We start from the raw sequence: 26,760 nt of genomic DNA, 5'->3' as shown, positions 1-26,760 counted from the left end.
ACAAATAAATTAGATGAGATTTGCTTATATATAGTATAATTTTGTATTTATTATAAATTTAATAAATATATATATATATATATGTATATATATATATATATACAACAGATTTAAAATTCTAGGTACATATCGTTTATGTACTCTAAATAAAATTTTGTTTATTTATCAATTTTTGCTATATATATATTTTTTTTTTTGTGTATATTTTTGTTATAGATTTTCATATAATTAGTAAGTTATATATATTATATATATTTATATATATATGTATTTTTTTTTTGTTTATTTTTGTATAAAATATTTAATAGCATTTAGTTTATAGTATGTTAATGTAAAAATATAAAAATTATAAAAAATTTTTTAAAATCAATAATAATATTAGTAGTAAATCAATTTTTAATATTGTAAAATTGAAATTTACATCACGTACCTATGTATATTTGAGAGCGTATTTTATTTAGTTTATATATATATATATATATATATATATATATATATATACTATCTTATAGATTTTAATATATATATTATACTATATTATTTATTTAAAAAATTCATACTAGTTTATTTTACTATATTATTTTCAGCTGAAAATTTATTTTTTATTTGTATTGTAATTATGTAATGTATAATAATCTTTTATAAAAAATTATAATGAAAAGAGCGTTTGCAGTACATAAGTATGTGCTTTATCAATGTGTGTATATTAATATATTTATATATATATATATTACTATTATATATTATATATTAATAGTTATCTCATATTATAATATGTCTGTGGTGTTTTAGTATGCCGTTTTAATTTAAAAAATATATTGTATTTTGCTATATATATGACATATATTATTACACAATGTATACAGTACATAAGACGTATTCAATTTTTCGTTTTAGATATATTCTTTAGATCATGTGAAATTATATACATATTATATATAAATTTTTTCTTTTAAATGTTTAATATGTTTTCATTTACGCTTTTTTTTTTAAGTTGCAAATGATTGGATCATGATATACATACATATATAGACATTATATATATATTTGTATATATATAAAGTGCATTTTAAATAATATGTCAATATATTATTACACGGTGTGTTAAGTAGCATGTATCAACACAAATATACATTTGCAAAATTTCATGTGTATGTATTATTTTTATATATTCATATATATGTATGCATGTATATATATATATATATATATATATATATATATATATATTAAAGATATTATAATAATCTAGGTATACAACTTCTGTGATCTTCTGTGCAATAATCAACTTCAATAATTTATTATATAAATAAATTAAAATAACAAAAAAATTGTAAAAAAAATTAAGAATAAAAATTAGTTTAAATTTAATAATATTTTTAATAAAAATAAACTTAATTAAAATTACATGAGAAATGAGAAAATGTTTAAATTGTAAGTTACTTTATTAATATTTTATGTAGTTCAAACCCGGTACATACCACCAACAATAAATCCTTGGTAGCACCAGTCTTGGATTTATATAGACTACCGCACACTAATTAGCAACGCAGCTTGCGTGCAATGGCGGCACCAACTGTGTTTTGTCTTAAATATGCACCGGCAAAAAGACCTCACTTATTACTCAGATTTAATTTCATAATTAAAAAATTCGAAAATAAAATATAAAAATAAAAATAAAAATTCCTGTTGAATGCGGTCCCAACTAAAAATAATTCAATTTATAAAATTTAATATATACATTATTATAAATATATATACATATATATAAATATATATACTATATTTTATATATATATATATTATTATTTATATATATTAATATATATATATATATATAATAAACATATATATTGACATATGGTCAATTTATTTTTAAGCTGTACTTCTGTAATTTTTTTGAATCAATAATAAATAATAATTATAATCTTCTTAACAATATTAAGATAAGTAATATTTTTTAAATAACTAAAAATTAATTTTGAATATTTTTAAAAATTTTCAGACATATATAGACATTATAGTATTAATTTTACATATATGTTTCATATATATTTAAAGTTTTTATTTGAATTATCGAACAATTACTGCACATTAAAAAAAATATTTTTTGTTATTGATTTACGCCATTATAAAGAAAAAAAACATATAAAAATTAATATATGACTATTGTTTTAAAAATAAAATAAAATCAAATTGAATATTGTATTTTCACACATATATATATATATTAATTTTGTATAGAATATTTATTTAATTTCTTACTTTTAACTTTTCAGCAATGCAGCGATAGCAAATATACAAATTTTACTGCTAGTTCACACATATAACTAAACATTTATAATTAATTTTGTATTTTATAGTTATTTTCTGTTTTACATATTGACATATGGTATAATAATTATTTCTTTTAATTATGTTTTATATATCTTTTTATTTTTACAAATACACACATTTTTTGCTTATTAAATATTAATCTATTAAATTTATAGAAAATGTTTATTAGTTACATTTTTTAATACGCATACAAACACATATAACTATTACAATTTATAAAGATACATATATTTATACGAGTATGTATACATATATATATAGTATGTGATATATCATAAAAAAACTATAGTAAAAAGTTCATATAAAAATTCATAACTAAAATCACTTAAAATTTATTCTTTGAGACATATGGAAATATATAGACGATTTAAGTTTAGAACTCTTGCAGTTGGAATATAAATATTTAGCTATAAACTTTGAAACTTAGTTAAAATATTTTTAGTATGTTATATTCTTGTAGCACATTTCAATACCATCTCAAAACCTTTTTAATTTTTATTTTGTAATAGAATTTTCCATTAGGGACTCGTAAAATCGAAAGTATGGACGAAGATCTGAATTTATTTTAAATGACAAGAATTTAACTCGAATTTCTTTGAATATCAAATAGTGCATCACATTTCTGATTTAAGATGATAATATACGATTCTTATAGTAAAACATAGATCCATCTCCGGAACTTACTCATTTATATTTTGTGAACATACCATGTGACATATGTACGCTATATGGTGACGAATGTTTTTTGCATTTAAAGAACAAATAAAACAAAAACAAATTAAAATCCATAAGCATCGATGAGAGATTTCAAAGATGTTGGGTTAATCACTGGCTTATAATGTTTTTGCAGGTAGAAAACTAAATTCCATGGCCAATGTACAGAATAAATAAGGCACATCAAGAGGTAGCAATTAAACTGATTTTAAATTCAAATATTCTAATAAATAATTAATAAAAATTAAAAAAAGTTTAAGTGAACAAAGCACTATTAATACAAGTGCAAATTCAAATATATCATATGTATATATTATATATATATATATATATGTACTATATTATATATTATATTAATATAGTATTATAATTAAATTATATGTATATATCATATAATTAAAATAAAATAATATATATATATATCAATATTTATTACATATAATTATGTATATATAAATATTTATTAATATAAATATATATATGTAATATCATATATTTACTATATATAATATATAATATATAGATCAAAATATAATAAAATATATATATATAGAAATCAAAGATATAATAAAAATAAATATAATATAGTAAGTAAGAATTGTACATACATAAAAATGATATATAAATAAAATACTAAAATTAAATATAAAAAAGAAAAAAAATAATATATAATAATAAAAATAATTAAAATAAAAATAATATAAGAAAAATAAAATAAATAAAATAATATATATAAAAAATAATAAAAATAAAAATAATATAATAAATAAAATAATATATAAAAAATATAATAATAATAAAAAATATATAACAATAAAATATATATAAAATAAATATAATAATATGTAAGTAAAAATAGACATACATAAAAATGTAATAAAAAAAAATACTATAATTAAAAAAAAATATAAAAAAGAATAATAAATAAATAAAATAATATATAATAAAAAATATGTAAATAAAAGTTTATATATAAATAAAAGTATATATATAAATAAAAATATATATATAAATAAATATATATATATGAATAAATATATATATATAAATAAAAATATGTATATAAATAAAAATATATGTATGAATAAAAATATATATATAAATAAAAAAATATATTTAATAAAAATATATGTATTAATTATTAATAAATAAGAATATACAAATAAACTATAATACATACATGTATAAATAAAAATATATGTATAAATAAAAGTATATGAACGAATAAAAATATATATATAAATAAACATATATATAAATAAAAAAAATATATAAATAAAAATATATAATAAATAAAGCGCATATATATATAAATAAAGACATCTATATATATAAATAAAAAATATAGTATAAATAAATCTACCGTTTCTATATTATCGATGAACACTAGAATCTATATATATAAATAAAAATATATTATATAATAAAATATATATATAAATAAGGCTACTTGATACTCTATATAAATAAAATAAACTAATGCGAACTACTCTACTATATAATGAAAGATACTATATACTTACACTTGAAAACTACTACTCTATAATATTAACATTATAATATATATAAATAAAATTATATATAAATAAAATATTATATTCAATAAAAATTAATATATAAATTAAAAATGATATATATATAAAAAAATTTATTAAATAAATATATATTTATAAATAATATATATATAAATAAAATATATATATAATAAAAATATATATTAATAAAATATATATATAATAAAAATATATTATATAAATAAAAATATATATATAAATAAAAATATATATATAAATAAAAATATATATATAAATAAAAATATACATATATAATTTAAAACAAAAAATGTAAAACTAAAAAAAATTAATAAAGAAAACCCTGAAAATATTAATAAAAATTTTAAAGAATTATAATTATTAACAAAGTTAATAAATAATTAAAAACACTACGATAAATAAAAAAAAAATCAAAAAGAAATAAACAAAGTTCAAAAAAAGACTAAAAGAAATAAATTTTAAAGGAATTAAAGTAAGAATTTTTTTTTATTTTAAAAATAAGCAATGTGAAAAAAATTAAAAATAAATTATATAATAAAAATTATTAAAAGAAATAAATACAAATAATAAGTAAATTAATAAAATAAAGGCATTGAAAGCTATGTAATATAAACAAAACATTTTTAAATGAAAGTATAGAAAGTAAAAAAAAAAATATATTAATAGTTCTTAACATAAACTTTGTAAATATTTTATAGAAACAAATGAATATATATATAGGAAATAATTAAATACCATATAAAAATAAAATAATTGCAATTAACAACACAAAAAAAATAATTATAAAAACAATAGTTTGGATAATCGTAGTTTCAGATAAATGAATTCTCTTCCAATTCAATAAGTTAACGCACATGATTTACATTTTTGATAAATATTTTGAATATCTTTAATATGAATTTTAATATAACAGATTTTTAATTATAAATCAATTGTAAATGTAAGAGTATAAGTGAAAAAGTTTAAAAGCTTTTAAAATGATTTAAAAAAAGTTTTGAGAATGTTCGGAAATCTTTGTGCCGCAAAGAACCTTCATGGAGCGCATGGAATAGTTCATAGTTCTGTTATAGATTTTTGTTGTTGTTTTAATATTTATATTGTTGTTGTAGTGGTGTTATTATTATTGTTGTTGTTGTTTTTTTTTTGCTAAATATTTAGGACATAAACATTTTAACTAAAGTTGCAAATAAGAATGTAACGAATAAAAATGAAACCATAAAGATGACAGCCTTTTCTTGATCGGTGAAGCGTTTACGGTTCGTATATAGCGATGTTAGCTTGACAAGGAAGCGACGAATAGCACCGTTTTGAGCATGGTTTGCCGCATTGGCCTGTGTTAGTAGTGAATTGTTGGCCAATAGTGTGTTGGCAGTAACAGCGAGCAATGAGGCAGTTGTTGTTGAATGTGGAACATCAGTACTGTCGCTACCACCAGTTGCACCGTGGAACTGATGGTGATGATGGTGGTGGTGGTGATGTGGATCATCACAGCTAGCAAAGTTGGCTGATAACTCATTTGCCATTGCAGAACCAATCGGAATAAGACCAATTGCAAGGGAATTGTTGCCGCTACCATTGTTATTGTTATTAGCTGCTGCAGAAGCACTAATGGAACGATGTTGTCGAGTTGAACTGGAATTTTGTCCATTATGCTGCCGACTATTGTGATGATTGTGATGCGAATGATTGTGCGGATGATGTGCATGGTGGCCACCGTGATGATGTGGGTGATGGGAATGTCCATGAAAAGCAGCCGACCCACAGGCATTGGCGCTGCTAGAATTGGTGGCACCGAAAACACCGACAGCGGTATTCAGTAGATTACCATCGATGTCCTCGATCGATGGCAATTGTGGCACTTGATATCGGAATGCAGTAGTATATTGCCCCGGCAAATCTTTATCAGCATTAGTTAGACGTATTGGACATACGCGAAACTGATAGGACGTGCCGGGTTCTAAATTTTCAATAGTAAACTTTGTTTCGCTACCACGATAAATCTATAAGAATCAAAAAAATAAACAAAAAAAAAGAAAAAAACAAAAGGAGTTTATAGAACATTGAAAAAGTATAATCCACAAATATTACCTGTTTAAAATCACCATCCTTGCCAATGGCATACTGCAAGACATACTCCACCTTATCACTGAATGAATTCTTCGAATTTTGCCATTCGAGTGTTAGCGGCACACCGAGCGAAAGATTGCCCAGACCAGCAATAAAACTTGTAGGCGTTTCTGGCAATAGGCCAGAAGGTATGAAATTAGTATTGCCAGTACCACCAGTGCCCAACAGGCAAACGCTGCCTTCAAATGCAACACGAGGTGCTTTTATGCTGCTCGGTAAGGTAGCTGTCGTTGTGAATACGTACTCCTGCGAATACTCACCAATGCCAGCGCGATCGTTACCAGCGCATATACGGAATGTGTAGTCGGTACGTTCCTGCAATTTGTTCACCTTACACATGCAATTTGTGCCTGAATAAACAGCTTGGAATTCTTTGGCGCGTTGCACATACATTTCAACATAAAATTTGGTAAAGTCCAGATTGCGTCCATCGCCCCACTTTAGTTTTATGAAATTGTGACCAACACCAGTGCAATCAAGCGATGGCGGAGCAGGCGGCGGAGGCAGTGTAGTCAATTTGGCATAAGCGGAAAATGGTCCAACGCCAACTGCATTTACAGCCTGCACACGGAACTTGTATGTTGTTTCAGGCGTTAAATTGGGTATTGTATATTCGGTGGCATTGTCAGTTGTGGTAATCGAGCGGTCGACGTATTCAATGTTGTATGCGATTATGGGCGAGCCATTGCATTGTGGTTCTGACCAAGTGAGTGACACTTCGTTGGCGGTAAATTCGTAGTCTTTGATTTGTGGAGCGGCAGGAACAGCAGCTGGAGTTTTGGTATTAACCATTGGTGACCAATTACTGTCGCCTGCGGGATTGCTCGCATTAACGCGAAAGTAGTATGAAGTATGTGGAAGCAAATTACGTAGATCAGCACTATTCACGGATCCATTATAACATGATTGAAATGCTGATGATGGTGATTCATCATCAGTTTCAGCGTTTACATCAACAGCTGCACTTTCCAAATGATATTCGGAAACTTTTGCGCCATTGCATTCAGGCTCCTTCCAACTAACAAGAACATGAGTTGCTGATTTAATTGTTACTTTAGGAGCATCTGGTATGTTGGGTGCCGCTGCAGCAGCAGAGAATCCCATCCAAGCAGACCAAGCGCCTGCACCAATGCGATTTATAGCGCGCGATTGTACTTCATAAGCGACGCCTGGACGCAAATCTTTTACAACACAATGGCCATCTTTGCCGCGATATACAACGGCCGGTTGTTCAGTTTTATCTTTTTTATCATCTTGCGTATCTGTTGGTCGACGTAGTTGCACCTCATATTCTAGCACTGGTGCGCCACCATTGTAGTCAGGTTTGGCAAGACGTAGTACAACAGCAAATGGACCTGGGGAATTATCATAGTACGGCGGTGGTGGTGCAGCAGGTACAATAGCTTCAGAAGTTATATGTGCGACTTCGGAGAAAGGACTTACACCTGCTGGACCTTCGCACGAAGCACGCAACTGGTATGTAGTGCCAGGATGCAAACGATCACAAGTAGCTTCCGCTTCGGAGCCCGTATAAACACGTTCATATTTTGCACCTGAGGTGATTTCGAGGAAATAACGTAAAATGTCAGCACCACCAGTATCTAATGGTGGATCCCAGCGCACTTTAAAGTAGGTACCATGTATTTTGCCTTTAACATGTGGTTTACCAGGTTTACCTGGACGTTCAGGTGCTGTTCTATAGGTAATTTCATTTGACCAAGGTGATAAACCTGCTTCATTTTCGATACGCAAACGAAAATGATAGGCGGTGGCACGTTGCAGTTTACAACACTCATAAAAACATTCTGGCCCATTATACATTGCCAAGTAACCATGACCAGATTCACGATTTAACATTTGTAACAGAAAATCACATTCCTGTTGACGACGATCCCATGATAAACGCAATGAGTTCGAAGTTGCTGACTGCAGTTGTGGTGGCTTAGGTGCAGACGGCGGATTGCCGGCTGTTGTATATGAGCAAATATATGAATACAAAGAGGAACCAACTTCATTAATAGCTGCCAAGCGAAAATTATATATAGTCGATGGCTGCAATTTGGTCAGGATATAATGTTTTCCTTTGGTTTTAACAACTTCAACAAAATGCAATTGTCCGCATTGTTGACGCACTGCACGCGAAGAGGCTGGCATGCCAGTACGGCCTTCATCATACTCAAGCAAATAGTGTTGAATTGGTGAACCATTGCACATTGGATTTGTCCAACGCAAATGTAATGAATTTTTTGTGCGCATCACTAGCTTTGGTGGAGTGGGTTGATCAGGCTCACACGGTGGGACTGCAAATTCAGTCGGTTCAGAGACAGAGCCTTGCAATTTTTCATAGTGAACCTGTAAGTAAAGTGGAAAGTAATTCAATATAGTAAGAAAAACGAAAAACGAAAAATGAGTTTGTGCTTAAGAGCTGACTTACTTGCAAACGCACAAGATACTCCTGACCAGGTTGCAAGTCTTGCACTATACAATCATACGAATCACCTTTATAGAGACTTTTATACTTGGATTCCTTAGCACGATCACTGAGCAATACAGTATAACGCAAATCACGGATATTTGTTATAACTGATGGCTCCGATATTGTAGGACTTTCCCAAATGATTTTAGCAGAACGTGATGTGATATCAATAACCTATTTGTGAGGCAAGGAGTATAATAAAAAAGTGAAATCAATATATATATATATATATTGTATGTAAGTAGCGTCTTACCTCCGGCTTTTTTATTGTTGACAATTGTTCTATGATTGTGGCTTGATAATCAGCCTCATCTTCAGCTACACTTACGATTTCTTCAACTTCTTCAGAAGTCCCAGCAACATTTGCAACATTTGCAACATTAGCAACATTAAAGCCACCAGCATTATTGCCGCTCATATGTTGCACTGGCGCAGCGGTATTGTTCCGCTGGTTTGAGGAGCGACGCGTATTGTTATTATGATGGTTATTAACATATTGCTGCTGCATTTGATGGTGTTGGTGCTGCTGCTGTTGTTGCTGCTGCTGTTGCTGCTGCTGTTGCTGCTGCTGTTGCACGTGATGATGCTGATTATGATTGGCATGATGATTGTGACTGTTATTGTTGCTACCATTGTTTGTGGCCACTTGAGCTGTTGAGTTAGTTGTAGCCATAGTTTGCACTGGATGATTTACATTATTGTTATTAGTATTAGACGAGTGATTATTATAGTGGCCATTCTGATCATTTCTGCGTGGCGATGGCGAATGTGCTGGTGTAGACATACCGGAATCTAATATGAAATAATAATATTATTTATTAATAGTTTTTTTTCGTATATATTGATGATTGTGACTTACTAAATTCGCGTTGCTTTTCCAATTTTCTTAGAAGTTTTGTGTGCTGACGTTGGCTGCGCTCATCTTTGTGATAGCTGTTCGATGGTGGTGACGGCGAGTGCGGCGAATGGGACAGCTGTTGCGGTGGTGCCGCTTGTTGTTGCGGTGGTGGCAACGGTGCTTGTTGTGGCTGCTGCTGCGGTTGTTGCTTGGGCTGTGGCTGCGGTTGCGGTTGCGGCGGTGGTTGTGGTGGCAAATGACCGCCAGGCATGGCATGATAATGAGTTGGTGCTCCACCGGCATTGGGAGGATAGCCAGCGGGTAATGCGGAAAAGAAATGTGATGTGCCATTCGTAGTCAACTACAAAATGCAGAAATCAAAAAATTATATTAAATAAACTATAACAAATTTTCAACTATTTATTGTGTGTAAAGTTAGTAAAATATTTCATTTTTAAATACATTTATTATTATAGACCCCGTAGCTTCGTTGTCTTGTTTATTGTCTGTGTTGGAAACTAAACTAGGATCTTTTGAATCTGCCATTTCTTAAGCAAATCAATTTTTAATAAATTAATTCAAGAAATGCCAAAGTATTCTGCATGCGACGCGGCTTCTTCTGTTGTTATTTTTTTATTATTTGAAATAAAGTACCACGTCAACATTTGGTTCCTCTAATTTATTATTGCCTCCTCTGTCTTTTAGTTTTTATTTCTTTATTCTGATAATTTTACTTTTTTGTTGTGATAATTTGAATTTGTTATGTGGCTTCATTCTTATCTCAATGTTATTGGCGCTACTCGTATTTCATTTTGTTTGATTTTTTTTTAGATTTTAGATCGTTGATATTTTATTTCTCTCATTTCATATACAAATTTTTATATTGTTTATTGTTTATTTCTTAAACAAATTTATTGGCATATGAACTTAATTTTCTCTTACCCTTTTTCACAAAAAAAACCTACAAATAAACAGCTGTTTCAATTTTTTATACAGCGGCTGCTCAATAACCCTCAAACTGTTAGCAAACTTTGACAGTCGTACATGGGAATAAAAGGCTATCTCTGAACGCAAATATACTACGCAAAAAAAAGACGAGTTATTGCGTTTATATATAAAAAGTTTAGTAAATAATATATGAAAATCACATATATTTGTTAATGCACGAAAAAAGATGTATCATAAAATATACATACATAGTTATTTTGCAGAAAATATCAATATTTAGTCAACACCGGGCAAATGTTTTTCTTATAGTCAAAACACCGTTTTTTTTGGCCTTCCGGGTATATGCTTGTATTTATTCATATTAACATAAACTGTTGCGAAAAGTAATAAACTGAATTTTATATAGGTTCCCGATCACTGTGCTACAGTAAGAAATCAATTGGCCGATAACTTAGCTAATGATAACTGCTAGGTCAACTATAGGTCTAAAAGCTTTTCTCTGCGGTTTCCTGGTCACTTTGTGTACTATGTCTTGGGTTTTGTTGTTGTTGTAATCCGCTGGGATTTAAAAACAGATGAAAGGATTTCAAAGATAAGCATCTTTACAAGTAACTCTTTCCTGGTGACTTTAGTCCAGTAGCAGATGAATAAGCTGATAACTTATCTAGTGAAAACTTTGTTAGGACAGCTGTAAGTCTAAATCCAATTATCTGCGACAGCTCTGCAGAAATAACTGGTAACTTGTCTAGTGAAAACTTTGCTAGGACAACTGCAGTTTCAAAACAAATTTTCTTTGTTGCAAATTGCGAATTGCTTCGTTAGGTGCTTTGGTGGATTTTATGGATACCGTCCATAGAAGATTGTGGTTCAAAGTGGAAACTTACAAAGTAGCAATGTTAGGTTAAAAACATAATAATCTGGTGAAATTTCTCACACAAATAAAGAGTAGTAGTTCTCTCCGATCACTAAACGGAGTCATTACACGGTATAACAGAGGTGTGCATGACATAGCCGTTATGCGTAACATCACGAAATCAATATGTTAGGGCTCCAGTATGTGGGTAACATAGAGTATTTCATATATTATTGCTCATCATTTATGATTCATTATTTGCCCAGAGTTCTAATGTCTATAGTATGAATAATGTATATTGGAGTTCAGAAGGCAACCAGCGGCCAGGACGATCTATACAAATATTGGAGTGATGCTTCATTGCGAGAAGACAGCATAAAGCATAATGAATTAAAATATGTACAATTTTCCAGAAATTCTCAATTTTATGTTCCGACTAGAGACCTCAATGAATACAATATATTTAATAATATTTATACTAATCCTGTTTATTAATAATAATAATCCAGACTGTGTTGTTATAAAGATGAAAGATAAAGATGATATCAAAATAGTGGAGAAGAGAATAGAATTTAGCACAAAATTTGGACCAAGCAACCTTAAAGTAATCAATATATAACAGGTTAAACCAGCATTCCACACAAAAAATGCTGAAGGGTGCTTTAGAAGCCAACCGGGACAAAAAACACTTAAGTACCGATTATTGAACGATTAATACTCATAGTATTAAGTGGAAAACTTAGAGGAAGAAAATCACTTAATAAAATATAATTAAATGATTTGTGCGAAGTCGTCCATAGCTATCCGACGCTGTAATAGCATTAAGCGATGGAACAAAGTCGCATATTTTGTTTATACTATCGGTTAATTATGAATTATTTTGGAGGACTTTATAAAGTCATTAAAAGCTTATAAGCCAACTGAGCATACTCTACTAACCGTCTATTATTTCATTTGTCTTCAGCTCTATATCAAGGTAGGTAGGTAAGTGAAATGAAAGAATGTTTGAATTCTTCTAAATTTTCGCTAAGCGGTTTTAAACCAACATTTCTCGTATTTCCAATGACGCTTAGGGGTACCGACGGTGTTATGCGGATTACCTTTTTCTATGCGTGGAGCAGCGGCTCATGATGGCGTTGTCGAAATGTAGATATATGAATTGACTAGATTATTTATGTTGTGAATTTTGATGAATAACACAGATATATAGATGTCGGCAATATACTAAAAGCATGGTGTGATAAGGGCTCATAATGGTGAGAGTGTTCTAGTTTTTTTAGAGTTCTAGTTTTTAAATTCAATTAGCGATTGGAGGTCTTGACCCAGAATTAAGATTAATAAACAAATATCTGACCAATTCTAATGTTGAAAATATCGCTTAAGGAATTAAAGAATGTGTCACACAAAAGCTTAAGTCTAAGCCGCAGAAGCTTTTAGTTTAAGATACCATATGTATGGCTCTAGAGTAAATATTATAGGTACATAGGTATTAAAGGAGGAAGTAATTAAAAATTATAGCAAGTTCAACAATACGAGTATAAACAGGTCATGAAGATTAAAACTAAAAAAATGTGGTTCAATAGATCCACGTTAATGAGGAATATTAACATTTCAATTTGCATATTTCTATGGAATTTTCTACATATTTTTTTTTGTTTTTTGAAACAATAAAAATTAAAAATATTAAAAAAATTGAAAACCGTCAACTGAAATTTTCTTCCATTTCATTTTAAAGTTTTTATTTGAAATTTTTCATTGTTTTATTTTCAAAATGAATTTCATGATTTTAGCCAAGTTGAATTAAAAGTAGAGCACTAAAATGTATAAAGCCTGGTTCGGCGACCCCTTCTTGCATGAAGGTTTCTCAGGTGGTAAACGTTTTTTTTTCTGAGCACTTGGAAGAGCGCACAATTTTTCGAAAGTGACGCAGTCTTGCATAATAAAATTGGATTTTTTTATGTTTTTAATTTTTCAATGGTAGTTACTCTTATTAATTTGATTAAAAACAAAACAAAACAAATATTTTTCAAACCAAAATTAACATACAATAAAAATATTTAAATTTTAGCAACTTTATGAACTAAAAAATAAAAACAAAAAAAAAAAATATTGCCAAAAAAAAAACAAAAAAAAATATTGCAAAGAAAACGCAACTCTGGAGAAGAATAGTTGGGAAGTGATGAAAAAAAGTTGAGACGGTGATGAGTTGTAGAGATGAATGGCACTAGTATAACTTGTAGCAAACAAAATGAACTTAAAGTGGAAAAAAAATGTGTAAAAAAAAATAAAAAAAAAAAGGAAAAAAAAAACAAAAAAAAAAAGTTAGATTAACGAGTTTTTAACCAAAATGCGAAGGAAAAAATATTTTAATTTTTTTCATCCATTTAAAAATGCAAACAAGATAATAACAATGTTAATTTGATTGTTAACACAATCAATCAACAACAATACCACCAACAGTTACAAGCAACAGGCACTCAGGCAAGCAACAACTAGAAGAAGAAGAACAGTCACAACAACAATTGAAACAGAAAACAGAAAATGTACTTTCATTTTGTTCACAAACCGTAGCAAAATTTATTTCACTTTTGATGAATCGGAATTACTGCGAACGAGCCATCGAACCAACGAACCAACGAACGAACGTGAACACACCCAGACCGACACTTGCATGTCGGTCTAGTCAAGTGTTTAACATAGTCTTAGCCTATGGTATTTCCAGCGAGACTTGCATGTATGTGGGTTGCAAAAAAAAAAAAAAAAATTCAATTAACAAAATGCAACTATGAGAATATCTTTGAAATTTTGAGAAATTTTTTGGAATCCCACGTTAGTGATAATCTGTCTGTGGTATGACGAAATTTGAGTAGAGGAAGAAAGATGAGGGGACTAAATACTAAAAAGGGAAAGGGTAAACCCTTTCCGTTTAATCAAAAGGTTTGAGTTATAACAAAGAAAGGCACTAAAAAATGGTTAAGCTAAATACCACTAATGAAAAACCCAGTTCATATTGGTTCTTACCATCTCTCCGATTGCACTTCAATATTTTAAGCAGAAATCTTCGCTATACTTGGAGCATGTGCACTTTACTTTAAACATGTACTTTCGCGGAAAAGAAATCTATATTGTTTTACTGACAGTCAGATGGCTATTAAAGTATTATCAGCGGTCTATATAAAATCCAGATTATTACAAGAATGTAGAGAATTTATCAACGCACTAAGTGAGAGGTTAACTCTAGTTTGGGTTCATGAGCATTCTGATATAGTAGGATATTAACGTGCAAATGAACTTGCTGGACTGAGCGTTTCTTCTACGGATACTCCTATTTCAATCGCTTTCCCTGCCAGCTACAGTGACAGGTTAACTAACATCTTTTTTAGACAGGCTAATAGTGAGTGGGCCTGTACTACCTCAGAAGTCAGGTCAAGGGATACTTGGGCAATCTATTTCAAATGCAGAACCTCTTACTTGATACACAGTAGCAAATCAGAGGTATCTAGGTAAATATCTGTCTTTACAGGACACTGGACCAAAGGACGGCATGAAGCTAGACTTGGCCTACCCTGTGGTGTATCCTGCAATGCATGTCTACCAATTCTTGAAGAAAGGACACCAGAATACCTGTTGTTTCTATGCCTAGGCTTGGTCAGAATTCGGTTAAGGTTTTTGGTGGCCCCATTCTTTAACACACTCAGCGACTTGTAGCACCAAGTACGATGTGTAATATTCGCTTTTTATCCACATCGAAACTAGACCATTCACTTTCCATACAAGGTACATAGATAAAGTAGAAGACGTTCGTAGTCTCTTGATTAAACAAGAAAATCTTTTTGATTCCAAATTCCTCGTAAATTTTAGGAGGTGTTTAGGTGAGATATTGTCTTACATATTCGAAAAAACATGAGAAAAATTGAGGCTTCAAAGTGTAGTTTCTAAGATATTTTCATAAAGCTCAACTCACCGAAATTATTTTCATTATTTATGCCATAAAATCATGTATCGGGCAAAAAATTATTTGAATTATTTATTCAAAGTAACGTTGTTTTATTTTAGTTTCAAAGTCTATATATATCTCTTAAAAAATCGGCCTACATATACTATCTTTATTTTCACAAAAAATTATTAAAAATTAATTTTCATAATTTAACTGTAAACAATAATTATAAACAAATTTAAAAAATTTTAAATAGCAAACAAAATTGTGTTTGAAAATTATAATTTTGGACACATGTTCAATAGTAAAATACTTTCGCAATTGTTCTCCAGTGTTCCAGACATTAGCTTTTATCTTTATGCATGCGCGAATACATTAATTGCAATAAATTAATTTAAAAAATTGCTCGTAAATTTTATAAAAATATATTAAACAAAGCTATATAAATGTAGAAAAAAAAGTTTTTCAAAGAACTAAAAAATAAATTTACAAAAAAAAAAATATTCTGAATTATTTTGAGATACACATTGCAGTTCTATGAGGGAAATTTCTTCATATTTCTAAAAAATTTTCGAGATTAATTTTTCATATTATATTTTTGTATAAACAAAGTTAAGAATTGAAAAATATTTTTTTTTTTAATTAAATAGTTGATTAACAGCAAAAGCTGATTAACTAAACTTCGTTTAAAATTTAAAATATTACAAAAAATTATAAGATTAGAAAGATTGAACAAACGATTTTCTAACATGTAATCAATGGTGACATGACCTAGGGTGACTATAAAACACCCAACGGTGCCATGCATAATATATGACTATAAAATACCCAACGGCATCATCTAGAGTGACTTTAAATTACCCAACGATGGTATAATCTAGGGTGACTACAGAACACCCAACGGTGACATGTTCTAGGGTAACTACAGAACACCCAACAGTGGCATGATCTAGAGTGACTATAGAATATACAATGGTGGCATGATCTACGGTGACTACAGAATACCCAACGGTGGTATGATCTAGGGTAACTATAGAATATACCACCAGCAGGAACGTGTCCATAAGAGGAGCTGCAGTAACTCAAGAGCAATGGTGGTATTTAAAAACACACAGTTTGAAAAATGTAGTCGATAGACTTAATAACAGCAAAAAAAAAAGACGCTTGGGATTTATCTCTTGACAGCCTATTGACGAAATATCAAATCGATGTTCCCAAAAGGACTCACCGTGGGATATCAGAATGGTTTTAATGGGTTGAAGTTTCACACTGACGACTTAGTCTTTCCATTGCTTAACATCTCATTAAAGATAATAATAAAAATAAAGGGTGAGTATTGTAACTAAAAGTTAGTATCTTATCTTCCATCAAATGCCTTTAATAAAATATATAACTGTATGCACGCTTTTAGTTGAGCTATATGCATATTGGTGAATGGCCGCTGCTCTGACAACCTGAGCGCTACTTAATAGTCACAATATTTATATCTACTCTTTTGATTGACAATTTTAAAAACATTCACAAATTAGGATTCATCACCGGTGGATATATTCACCTCATTTACTCTCTTATTTACTAAATATAGCCTTGTAATTTTTTCTCTTTAAAATTCAGCGAAAGTTGGACGTTCAAGACAATATAAGTGAACTTCTAGTCCATGTTCGGATACCGGTTGTAGTACCGATGGTGATAATTATGAGTTATAATTATAAGAGAACTATTAAAGAAGTTTACGAGCGGATACTACTTGTAGTACCGATGGTGTTGTTGAGATTGTACTTTGTTGTTTTGTTGAAGAACTATTAAAGGGGGCCAAGACCCTGGACCGTAGTAGTTGTAGTATCGATTATGATAAGTTGTATTACTAAAATTTGATGTCGTATTTGTGATTTAAAATGTTCGAATTCAAATATACTCAAGCAGTAAAAACAGCATAATGCTAAAACACTTTGAAGCACTAATTGAAACTCAATTTAACCTAGATTCCATGTGAGTAGGCTATAACATAACATGAGTTCCTTGGTTTCTAATTAAGAAAATCGAATACCAGAAGTTTTTTGAAGTTCTCTTTAATTTATTAATTTTTTTTTTTTTGTTGAATTACTTATATTACTTTACTTACTACAATTCAATACAGTTTCTTATTTATATTACCTAATATCGTTAGGCGATAATAAATTGTAATTAAAAACAACAACAACGATAGCTAAAGTAAACAAACGGTTTTGCCTATTAATTAAAGAATAAATTATTTATGAAGCCTAACTTTGGCGTGACAATAATTACATTTTCATAATAATTTAAATAGTTTGTAAGTGCTTAAATGCTAAAGAAAAATACCACCAACAAAAAGTTACACTTGAGTTACTTTAAGGGTCATAAATATTAAACAAATGCTCTAGCCAACCAGTATTATACATTACATATATTACACACCAACACACACACACACAACAAAAGTAACAACTCAACTCAACTCAACCCAACTAATACACATACAGTAACACACACACACATGCACACACAAAAAAAATAGTATATAGTTAGAAGAACTTTCGAATTACGTGTTGATTACTCACTTGAGAAATTCTTTTTACCATTTTTCTACAAAATTGTAGAAATTGTAATCAACTTAAAATAATAACAAAAGCAAATTAATTAAAAAAACAAAAAAAAAAAATAAATCCAAAAATTTTCTACAATCCTAACAGCTGTAGGTTGGTCTAAGGCATTAATCAAAAAGCAAAGAATGACCAAATAAAAAGCTTATTATATTTTAAGAAGTTAAAAAAAGCATGTATAATAAGAAAAACAAAAATAAAAACAAAAATAAGAAAAAAGTCAATTAGAATATGGATAAAATTTAATTGAAAACAAAACTTACAAATGGCGTATGTATATGTCCTTGTCCCGCATGTAGTTGCTGATACTGTTGTGGCGAAAGCACAACGTGTGTAAAGGTACCGTTCTCATTGACATATGGTTGCACTACCTGACCCTGTGGCACTGGTACGGGTACCGGCATTGGTGGGGGTCGGTTTTGAGAAACCATTTGAACAGTTGCTGGACCTAAAAAAGAAGAAGAAGCACAGAATAAGTTAAGTGATTGCAAAATTGTACGAAGAGAAATTTTACTAAGAAATTATAATTAATAAAAAAAATTAAATGCACCCCCCGGCTCTTAAGATTTCTATGTGTATATTACATATATATACCTATATTATATGTGTATATTTACGTATAAACAAATTTAAATATAACTTTATAATTTTATATGGTATGTGTTTATTTCTTCACATACTTTTATTATTTAAAAATTTTTTTTTTGTTTGTTTTGTAATATCCTAATTTTTTTTTTTCATATTATACACTATTATAACAACAATATGATAAACTGACATTACATCGTACAAGTATCGTACAATTGCTACTCTTAGTTACAATATAAAATGCATGAGATATTTTGCAAAGTCGCCAAAAAGTCGACAATTGAAAGATTCAGATTCAGGCGTACGTACTCTGCTTCAAGCACTGAAAGGCTGCTTTTCTTTCTTAATGTTAAAAGCTATTTCAGGAACGGGTACAGAAGCAATGCGAACAGAACAGAACAGAACAGAGAAGCTAGAGAAGGGGAAAAGATGAAGAAGCACCAACCAACCAACCAACCAACCAACATACCAAATAAAAATCATGAAAAGTAAACTGATGTGATTATATTGTATGCGCCATGACCAATAAACGGCAAAAAGTTAAAATAATAATAACAACAACAACGACCACATTGTCAGGAGCTAACAGTAGCAAAAAAAAAAAAAAAATAAATAAACACAGAAACAATATACCAGCAGCATCAACGTCAGCGTCAACGTCAGCTCCAGCAACAGCAATAACAAAAACAATACAGTTTAACATTAAGCAATTCAGAATGTATGATCAAAATGATTTCTTCTTCAATATAGCAGCAACAACACAACACACATATATTCCTACACATTAAGCACACACACACACACGCAAAAGAGTATCGTTTGATATATGTACATACACATATCGTTGGAGGGCAGAAACGAACTGAACGAGCACAAGTGTTTTTTTTATTGTAAAATTGCTGCCAATGTTTAACTTGGCTTTTAACAATAACAAAAAGCCAAAAAAAAGAAGAAAAATAACCCAAAATACAAAAAAAAATGGATAGAGCAAATGAAAGAGCTAAAAGAAATTAAATAACATTCGCATTAAGTGCTTTATGTACAAACGCATCATTCATGCGTACGTTCAGGAATTGTGTTTCTTAATTGAAATTATTTCATAAAATAGTAAATTTAAGGCATTTAATAAATTATTGACCCCAACAACAAGAAAAACAACACCAACAAAAACAAAAAACCAATATGTGAAGCTAATTTGTTTGGATGTAGAATAATTCCAGGAAACCTTTATCGTTGCTTTTAATTACATGAAACCTCGTATGGGCTTTGATTTAAGTGTTGATGAAGTTAAGGTGAGGGTAGGTAATTAACTGAATGCTGAATATTATGTAGAATGACAGAATGAGTGAAAGTGCTCCGACTAAAAAAAGTTTGAATTTGTACCCACTGGTGGAAAATGTGTCGTAAAGGATGCCCGCGTCATTATTAAAAGAACCGGGTGACCAGGTGTTAGATACTGATCCTGATGATGACTATCAAAGAGAATCGAAATATAGAATATATTAAAAAAATATTAAACAAACGTTGAGTTTTATTTTTACAAAAAGTGATCTATAGCCAGATAAAAAAATATATAAAAACCATTATTAAAAAAACAGGTTGCTGAATAACCTCAAAATTTAAAAATTTGTAAAACTTTATTAAAATTCTGTCAGCTGCGTAAATGAACTCATTACAATGTGAACGACGTTCACTCATTAATATAAATGAACAAGTGCCTAAATGAGACTGTGTGAATGTACTATTACTTAAGAATAAAGTAATCAAAATTAGACCAAAAATGTCGAATGCAAAATGTCTTAAAAATAAATTTCCTACAAGGGAAATTAGCGGAATTTGGAATATTTGTCATATGTTATTTTTGTGGAATGTGAAAAAAAACAGCAGCTGAGCCATAAACAAATGCAGTGAGGAAGTAAGCATTAATTAAAATCTTTGTTTTTATATGATATAATATATCAATTATATATTTAATTTTTTGTGTAATATATTATTATGTGAAGTTTATTAAAAAAAAAATAGCTCTCTTAGAATTTTCAAAAAATTTTCTTACACAGAAATACTCTTTCGCATTAGTAGCGCCAAAAATGAAATTATCCGTTACTTTGTATTCGTTACTCAAGAAATACCGGAGTAACGAATGAGTAGTATTTGTTATAACTACTCTTTCGAGTACTTGGTAATGATTACTTTTAAGGAATTGTTTTCGCAGTCTAATAATAACTGTTTTATTTTGAACAAAATTTTTATTCGCTATCAAATTCATTAATAATGTTTAAAAACATTAATATAAAACAAAGAAATTTGGATTCATTTGAAACCGGTAGGAGGTGAAAAGCTAAATGCAAAATATGCGGATCAAACAATTAACTAAAATAATTATTATAATTTATTATATCTATAATATATTATAATTAATATATATGCTTTAAAAAATTCCTTTTATTGCCGAAAAAAGCATGTAAACTTCAGTAACGTATTATTGAGTAACGTTACTCGAAAAGTCACGGATATTTAGAAATATGCAAAAGTAACGAAGTTTGGCACCACTGTTTCGCATGTAATAAGTAACTTATGTCAATGGAAACGACAAAATCTTAAAATTACTTAAGTAACTTACTAAGTAAGCGGTGTAAACATTGTATTAGATTTATAAAGGCTAAATATATTGAATTGAAAAACAGCCGAAAATGATAGAGAAAACTGTAAAGGTGTTGTACGAAACATTAAAGCTAATCTGAAGCTGTAACGCCACTTCACTTAATCTTATTCTCTCTCACTCTTGCTATTTTACTTCGTTTGTTTTGTTTAATCATCTTCTTCATGTGTTTTATCTTCAGCTTCAAAGCAGTTAGAACAACAAGAACATGATGACAATATCTTGATATTAAATTTGAAAGAATATCTATATGATAAAGTTAAAATAATGATATTTAAAGGGCGAAGTACCTAGCAGTTCAGTTCCTTATTATATGAGGGAAATTCTAAGCTGTGCCGATAATGTAGTGATGTATCGATACGTGTTGATAAATGGCTAAATTTGTGCAGCGCAAAAAATCCCAAAAAATCTCCCATTTGGTTTTGCATCAACTTAGCCTAACTCGCACACGTCCATAATAATGATATTTACAATCAGTCAAATAAGAGATCTCTTCTGAATTTTTTGTTGTAACTCTAACCAATATATGATGATAAAACTTGACATTAAATCTGAGGGAATAACAGAGACAATATATATAATCATTATAATATTTACAGTCAGTCAAATAAGTGAACTCTTTTAAATTTATTTTTGTAATTCAGATTTATATATTTCTAAAGGAAACTGAAATAAAAAAAACTCTTTTTACTATAATATTTTTATGTACAATTTTAAAAGTTCATTGTACCTTACAATAGTGACATCACAATCACATCCACAAATATTAACCAACGATGCTAAGAGAAAGAAATTGTAATAACTTTAATATGTCTTACGTTAACTGAATTCGCCTTCTGGTATTCTAAGACCTTTGTCTGGGATTATTTATAGTTAATTTAATTTTGAAATTATTTCATTCATAAAACTTTAATTTCAAATGAAACATAAAAAATTTCATTTGAATGTTTCAAACGCTCGATTAATAAATTTCTAAAATGGAAACTAATCTAATCTTGTCGAGACATCAAGCGTGCACGCCCCACTGCAATGCAGTCAGCCATACAGCATATCACTGGAGTCCCCGCCATACTCTACCCTCTCCATTGTATGCGTTAAACGCGCATCAGAGATATATACATACCACTTAAAGATAGAAAAAAAAAGAAAAACAAATTAAAATAAAATAAAAGTAAAAAGAAAAGCAACAATACTAGTATTTTAAAAGATGGAAATCTCAACAATGAGATTTGAGATGCACTGTAAGATCCCAAAAGTGTTAGTAAAGAAATTTGGACAACATACGTACTTTTTTTTTTGGTATTTTTTTTTTTGTTTTTTTTTTGTTTTTTGTAAATTGTATTTGAACATGCTATGAGTCGAATTTGCTTGAATTTCAAAGAAATGCGACGAATTCAAATCGAAAGCAAATACATAAAAAGTATCTGAAATGCATGCATCTCAAAAAAAAAAACCGAATTTTAATTCAAAATTGAAGAAAAAGATAAAAAAATCTTTTATGCGAACAATAAAACATTCTTGCCAATTTTTATTTAAACAATTTGCAAGTAGTAGTAGCAGGAGTAGGAGCAGGAGCAGGACCAGGACAGTAACTACTGTAAAGCATAAAAACCAAAACTCAAAATCAAAATGAATGAGAACTATTGTCGTGTATCTTCTTCGCATGAAAAGAACCAAGCAAAAAAAAAAAATTTTTTTTTTGTGCAAAAATGTATCTTTCATTCTAAAAGCTTTTGGAGCGACAAGCTACTTTCCCATTGATGGTAAATTAATTTTGTTATTGTAGCATAAAATTACTTTTATTTATTTATTTATTTTTTTTTTTGTTTCCTGCTGCTATTATCAGATGTGAAAGATTACTGGAATTAAAGTGAAGTACTAAGCACAATAATGCCATTTACTTAGCATCACTGTATGTTAATGGAAATGTAATGTTTGGACAATTGCTTGAGGTGAATGAATAATAAAATTAATATAAAATAAAAAAAAAAATGAAAAAAAAAAACTCACTATATTTCACCCTCGTCATCCCTAGTATGTATAATGATATGATTATACATATTTAATATATTAAATATATTTTTAAACCAACCAACACTAGGATTCAATAGTTGCAATAGTAAATAATTAATGGCCACGGTGTATGGTTACACAGAGTCAAGCCTGTTACGATGCTCTAGACCAGGGCTGTCCAAAGTACTGCCCGCGGGCCGCATGTAGCCCGCGACTAATGTTTATGCGGGCTACATATAGATTAATGTTTATATGTTTTTAATCTACTACAATTCCTCAAATTTTCTTTTGGTGTACTGATAAAACTACATTATTTTATTTTTATAATATACCAAATAAATTAATTTAAATTGATAAATTTAACATTATAACCGTTTTTATAACGTTATAATGTATTTATAATAACAACTATGGGCGTATGTATTTGTTCCTGCGGCCCTCCAATGTGTTTGTATTGGTCCGCGATCTTATCTGGTATGGACAACACTGCTGTAGACAACACAGTGCATTTCTACTGTTGAACTCTCCTAATCCCTAGTGTGTATAATCACATGATTGTTAATATTTAATATATACAGAATAAAATATTTAATATTAAAGTTAGCTTTATGCTGTCGAATGTTCTATATAGATAAAGCTATATAGAACAGACTTATATTACTCCAATAATGTGTCAACCCCATAATTTGTAAAACTAATTAAATATAATATTAATTAATATAATATTAATATAATATTAAAAATATTTAATTAAAATAACTTTTTTCAAGATCCTAAGGTTAAAAAAGGTAGATCTCACCAAAAGATACCTGGAGCAATTAAATTTATCACATCAAGATGAAGGGCAAGGCTAATCATCTAAAGCAGTAGTGAAACTTGGACACAGATCACACCGTTGGAAGTCTTAAATGACTATATGGATTCTGATTCTGACTCAAAGTAATATTAACGTAGCCCCTGGGCAGGACAAGGTATCTAGAAATAAGGGGGAGTGGTTTAGTCAGTGTGAATAGAGCACTCACTCTCCGGGGCATCAGGTTGTGGTCAGTGCGTAGGTATTACACTGCTTCCCACCGCAAAAAGCGAAAAAGAACTCAAGCGCTAAACCATAGAATCAACAGCAATTATTGGGGCCAGCAACTTATACCATAAATAGCGACAATTCAACATAGATGATGGAAATTATTTCATAGAAACTATAAATATTTTTCTTTAAGAATATTTTAGTTTTCTAAAATCTGCATTGAGAATGGAAGATAAATAAAATGTTACAAACGTATGTGTGTACTAGATATTTGAATTATAAAAACCCAGTTTAAATTCAAGGAAACCCATAATCGCAGCAAAATGTCATGCACTTCACTTTAGTCAAATATTTAAAATCCTTTTATTTCTGAAATTGTTTTTGTTTTTATTTTTTTTGTCATTTCGTACTTGCAAAAATTTCATCTGCAAATATTTTTGCTTTATTGCAATTGCAATTTTATTTGCATATAGATACATACGAACGAATATATATATTGGATGTAGCAGTCATCCAATGATAAAATCCTTTTTGGCAATCATTTTACATGTGTTTTCTGATAAAAATAATATTTGCATAAGTATTAAATTTATCCTGCCTGGATGGATGCACAACGAATGCATGCAACTGCCACATGAACATATTTAAAGCCATGTCAAGGCGGCGTTCTTGGTTAATAATAGAAAATATTAGAAAAGTGGTTCGAGAATAAGTGTATCGTATGCGCCATATAAAAATTTATACGAATATTTAAGTATAGCAAATATTTTTCGTGGTTCCCATGAACTATAAATCCATAGTTCAGGATATTTAAATTTTTAAAAATGCTGAAAGAATAAATTTCTGTGTTCTAAACATATTTTCAAACCAACTAGTTATTAGGATTAAATATGTTTTTAAATTAGGCTCACGTCTATCCTTCAAAACCGTTAAAATTCACAATCAATTCGATCTACACAGATAATCGATAATCGTTAAATAAATATTGCTCTTCTAAAAACTATTTTAAAAAGATTTTTGCAAACTACTTGACATACGAAGACTATTAGCAACCCAAAGTAATATAGCATTTTGTTGAACAAATAATAATCCAGGATAATAACGATTTCTGAATTAACTTACAATAATTAGTTTAATTTAGATTTAACTATCTAGGCAGTGAAGTTTTGAGCCCTAAACACCTAGTTAAAATCCTGCCCACAGTTGTCACAAAATTCTTCAAAAGTTTGGAATTGGAGTAGTTGCCTGCAAAACAGATCTTTCAGATCGCAATGCATGCATAGCCTATCCATAATTGTAATTACTTGTCAGGCCAAAAAAAAACCTGAATTGTCCATTGCATTACAAAGAGACATCTTTTCAAAACAGGAAATAATAAGTTGAAGCTACCCATGATTACAGAATGTTGCCTCTGCTTAAAATAGGTTGATTTATTAAGTCACATTTTTTGTGAATTTCCGACGTCTGTTCCCGTCTTACGTCAGCAACTTCTCAAAAAAGCACATTCTCGCTTTTATTCGTAAATTACTTGTTTTTTTTTTTACTTCCGTTTCCTAGGAAGACAGCTCTAATCAATTTTTTAATAAATTGCATCAATTCGAGATGACTCTACCTCTGCCTGAAATCGGTTAATTTGTTAAGTCGCAAGTCTGTTCTCATTTTATATTAGAAACTCCTGAAAGTGGGATATTCTGGTCTTTATGCGTATTTTCAACAAGTAAATTCTCTTCTACCCAAATTCTCTTATATTTCTGAATCTTCTTAGATCAAACAATATTATATATACTCACATCCAGTATTAACGTAGCTATCAATTTGTTTCTTACAAAGACGCGATGGCCGACTTCATAGTTATAACTTCAGGTGCGATTAATTCGTTATTAAATACATTAGATCTATAGATGAATACTTATAAATCCTCTGTTTATATAATTACTAATGTAATTTGTTAATACTTTTATGTAGATTCCCACGCTACATGTTTTAAGTTGTCATTCAAATATTTTGCGTAAAGTCCATCAGTATTGAGTACTGATTTCTATTGTTTATTTTACTTATCCAAATGTTTCTAA

At 29.3% G+C, this 26,760-nt stretch overlaps 1 protein-coding gene across 1 annotated transcript; it reads right to left on the bottom strand.

Annotated features, from left to right (window-relative positions):
- Positions 1-5,739: 5,739 nt before the first annotated feature.
- LOC119687572 (fibronectin type-III domain-containing protein 3A) lies at positions 5,740-18,852 on the bottom strand (the record flags this gene model as incomplete). The annotated part of the gene is given in 6 exon segments (XM_038101930.1): positions 5,740-6,604; positions 6,693-9,083; positions 9,166-9,381; positions 9,461-9,999; positions 10,067-10,406; positions 18,668-18,852. Coding segments are annotated over 6 exon segments (4,517 nt in total), but the record flags the coding sequence as incomplete, so codon positions are not given.
- Positions 18,853-26,760: the final 7,908 nt, after the last annotated feature.

This window comes from Teleopsis dalmanni, chromosome X (assembly GCF_002237135.1).
Source record: "Teleopsis dalmanni isolate 2A chromosome X, ASM223713v2, whole genome shotgun sequence".
Lineage (NCBI taxonomy): Eukaryota > Metazoa > Arthropoda > Insecta > Diptera > Diopsidae > Teleopsis > Teleopsis dalmanni.
This window is presented reverse-complemented; position numbering and strand designations above follow the sequence as displayed.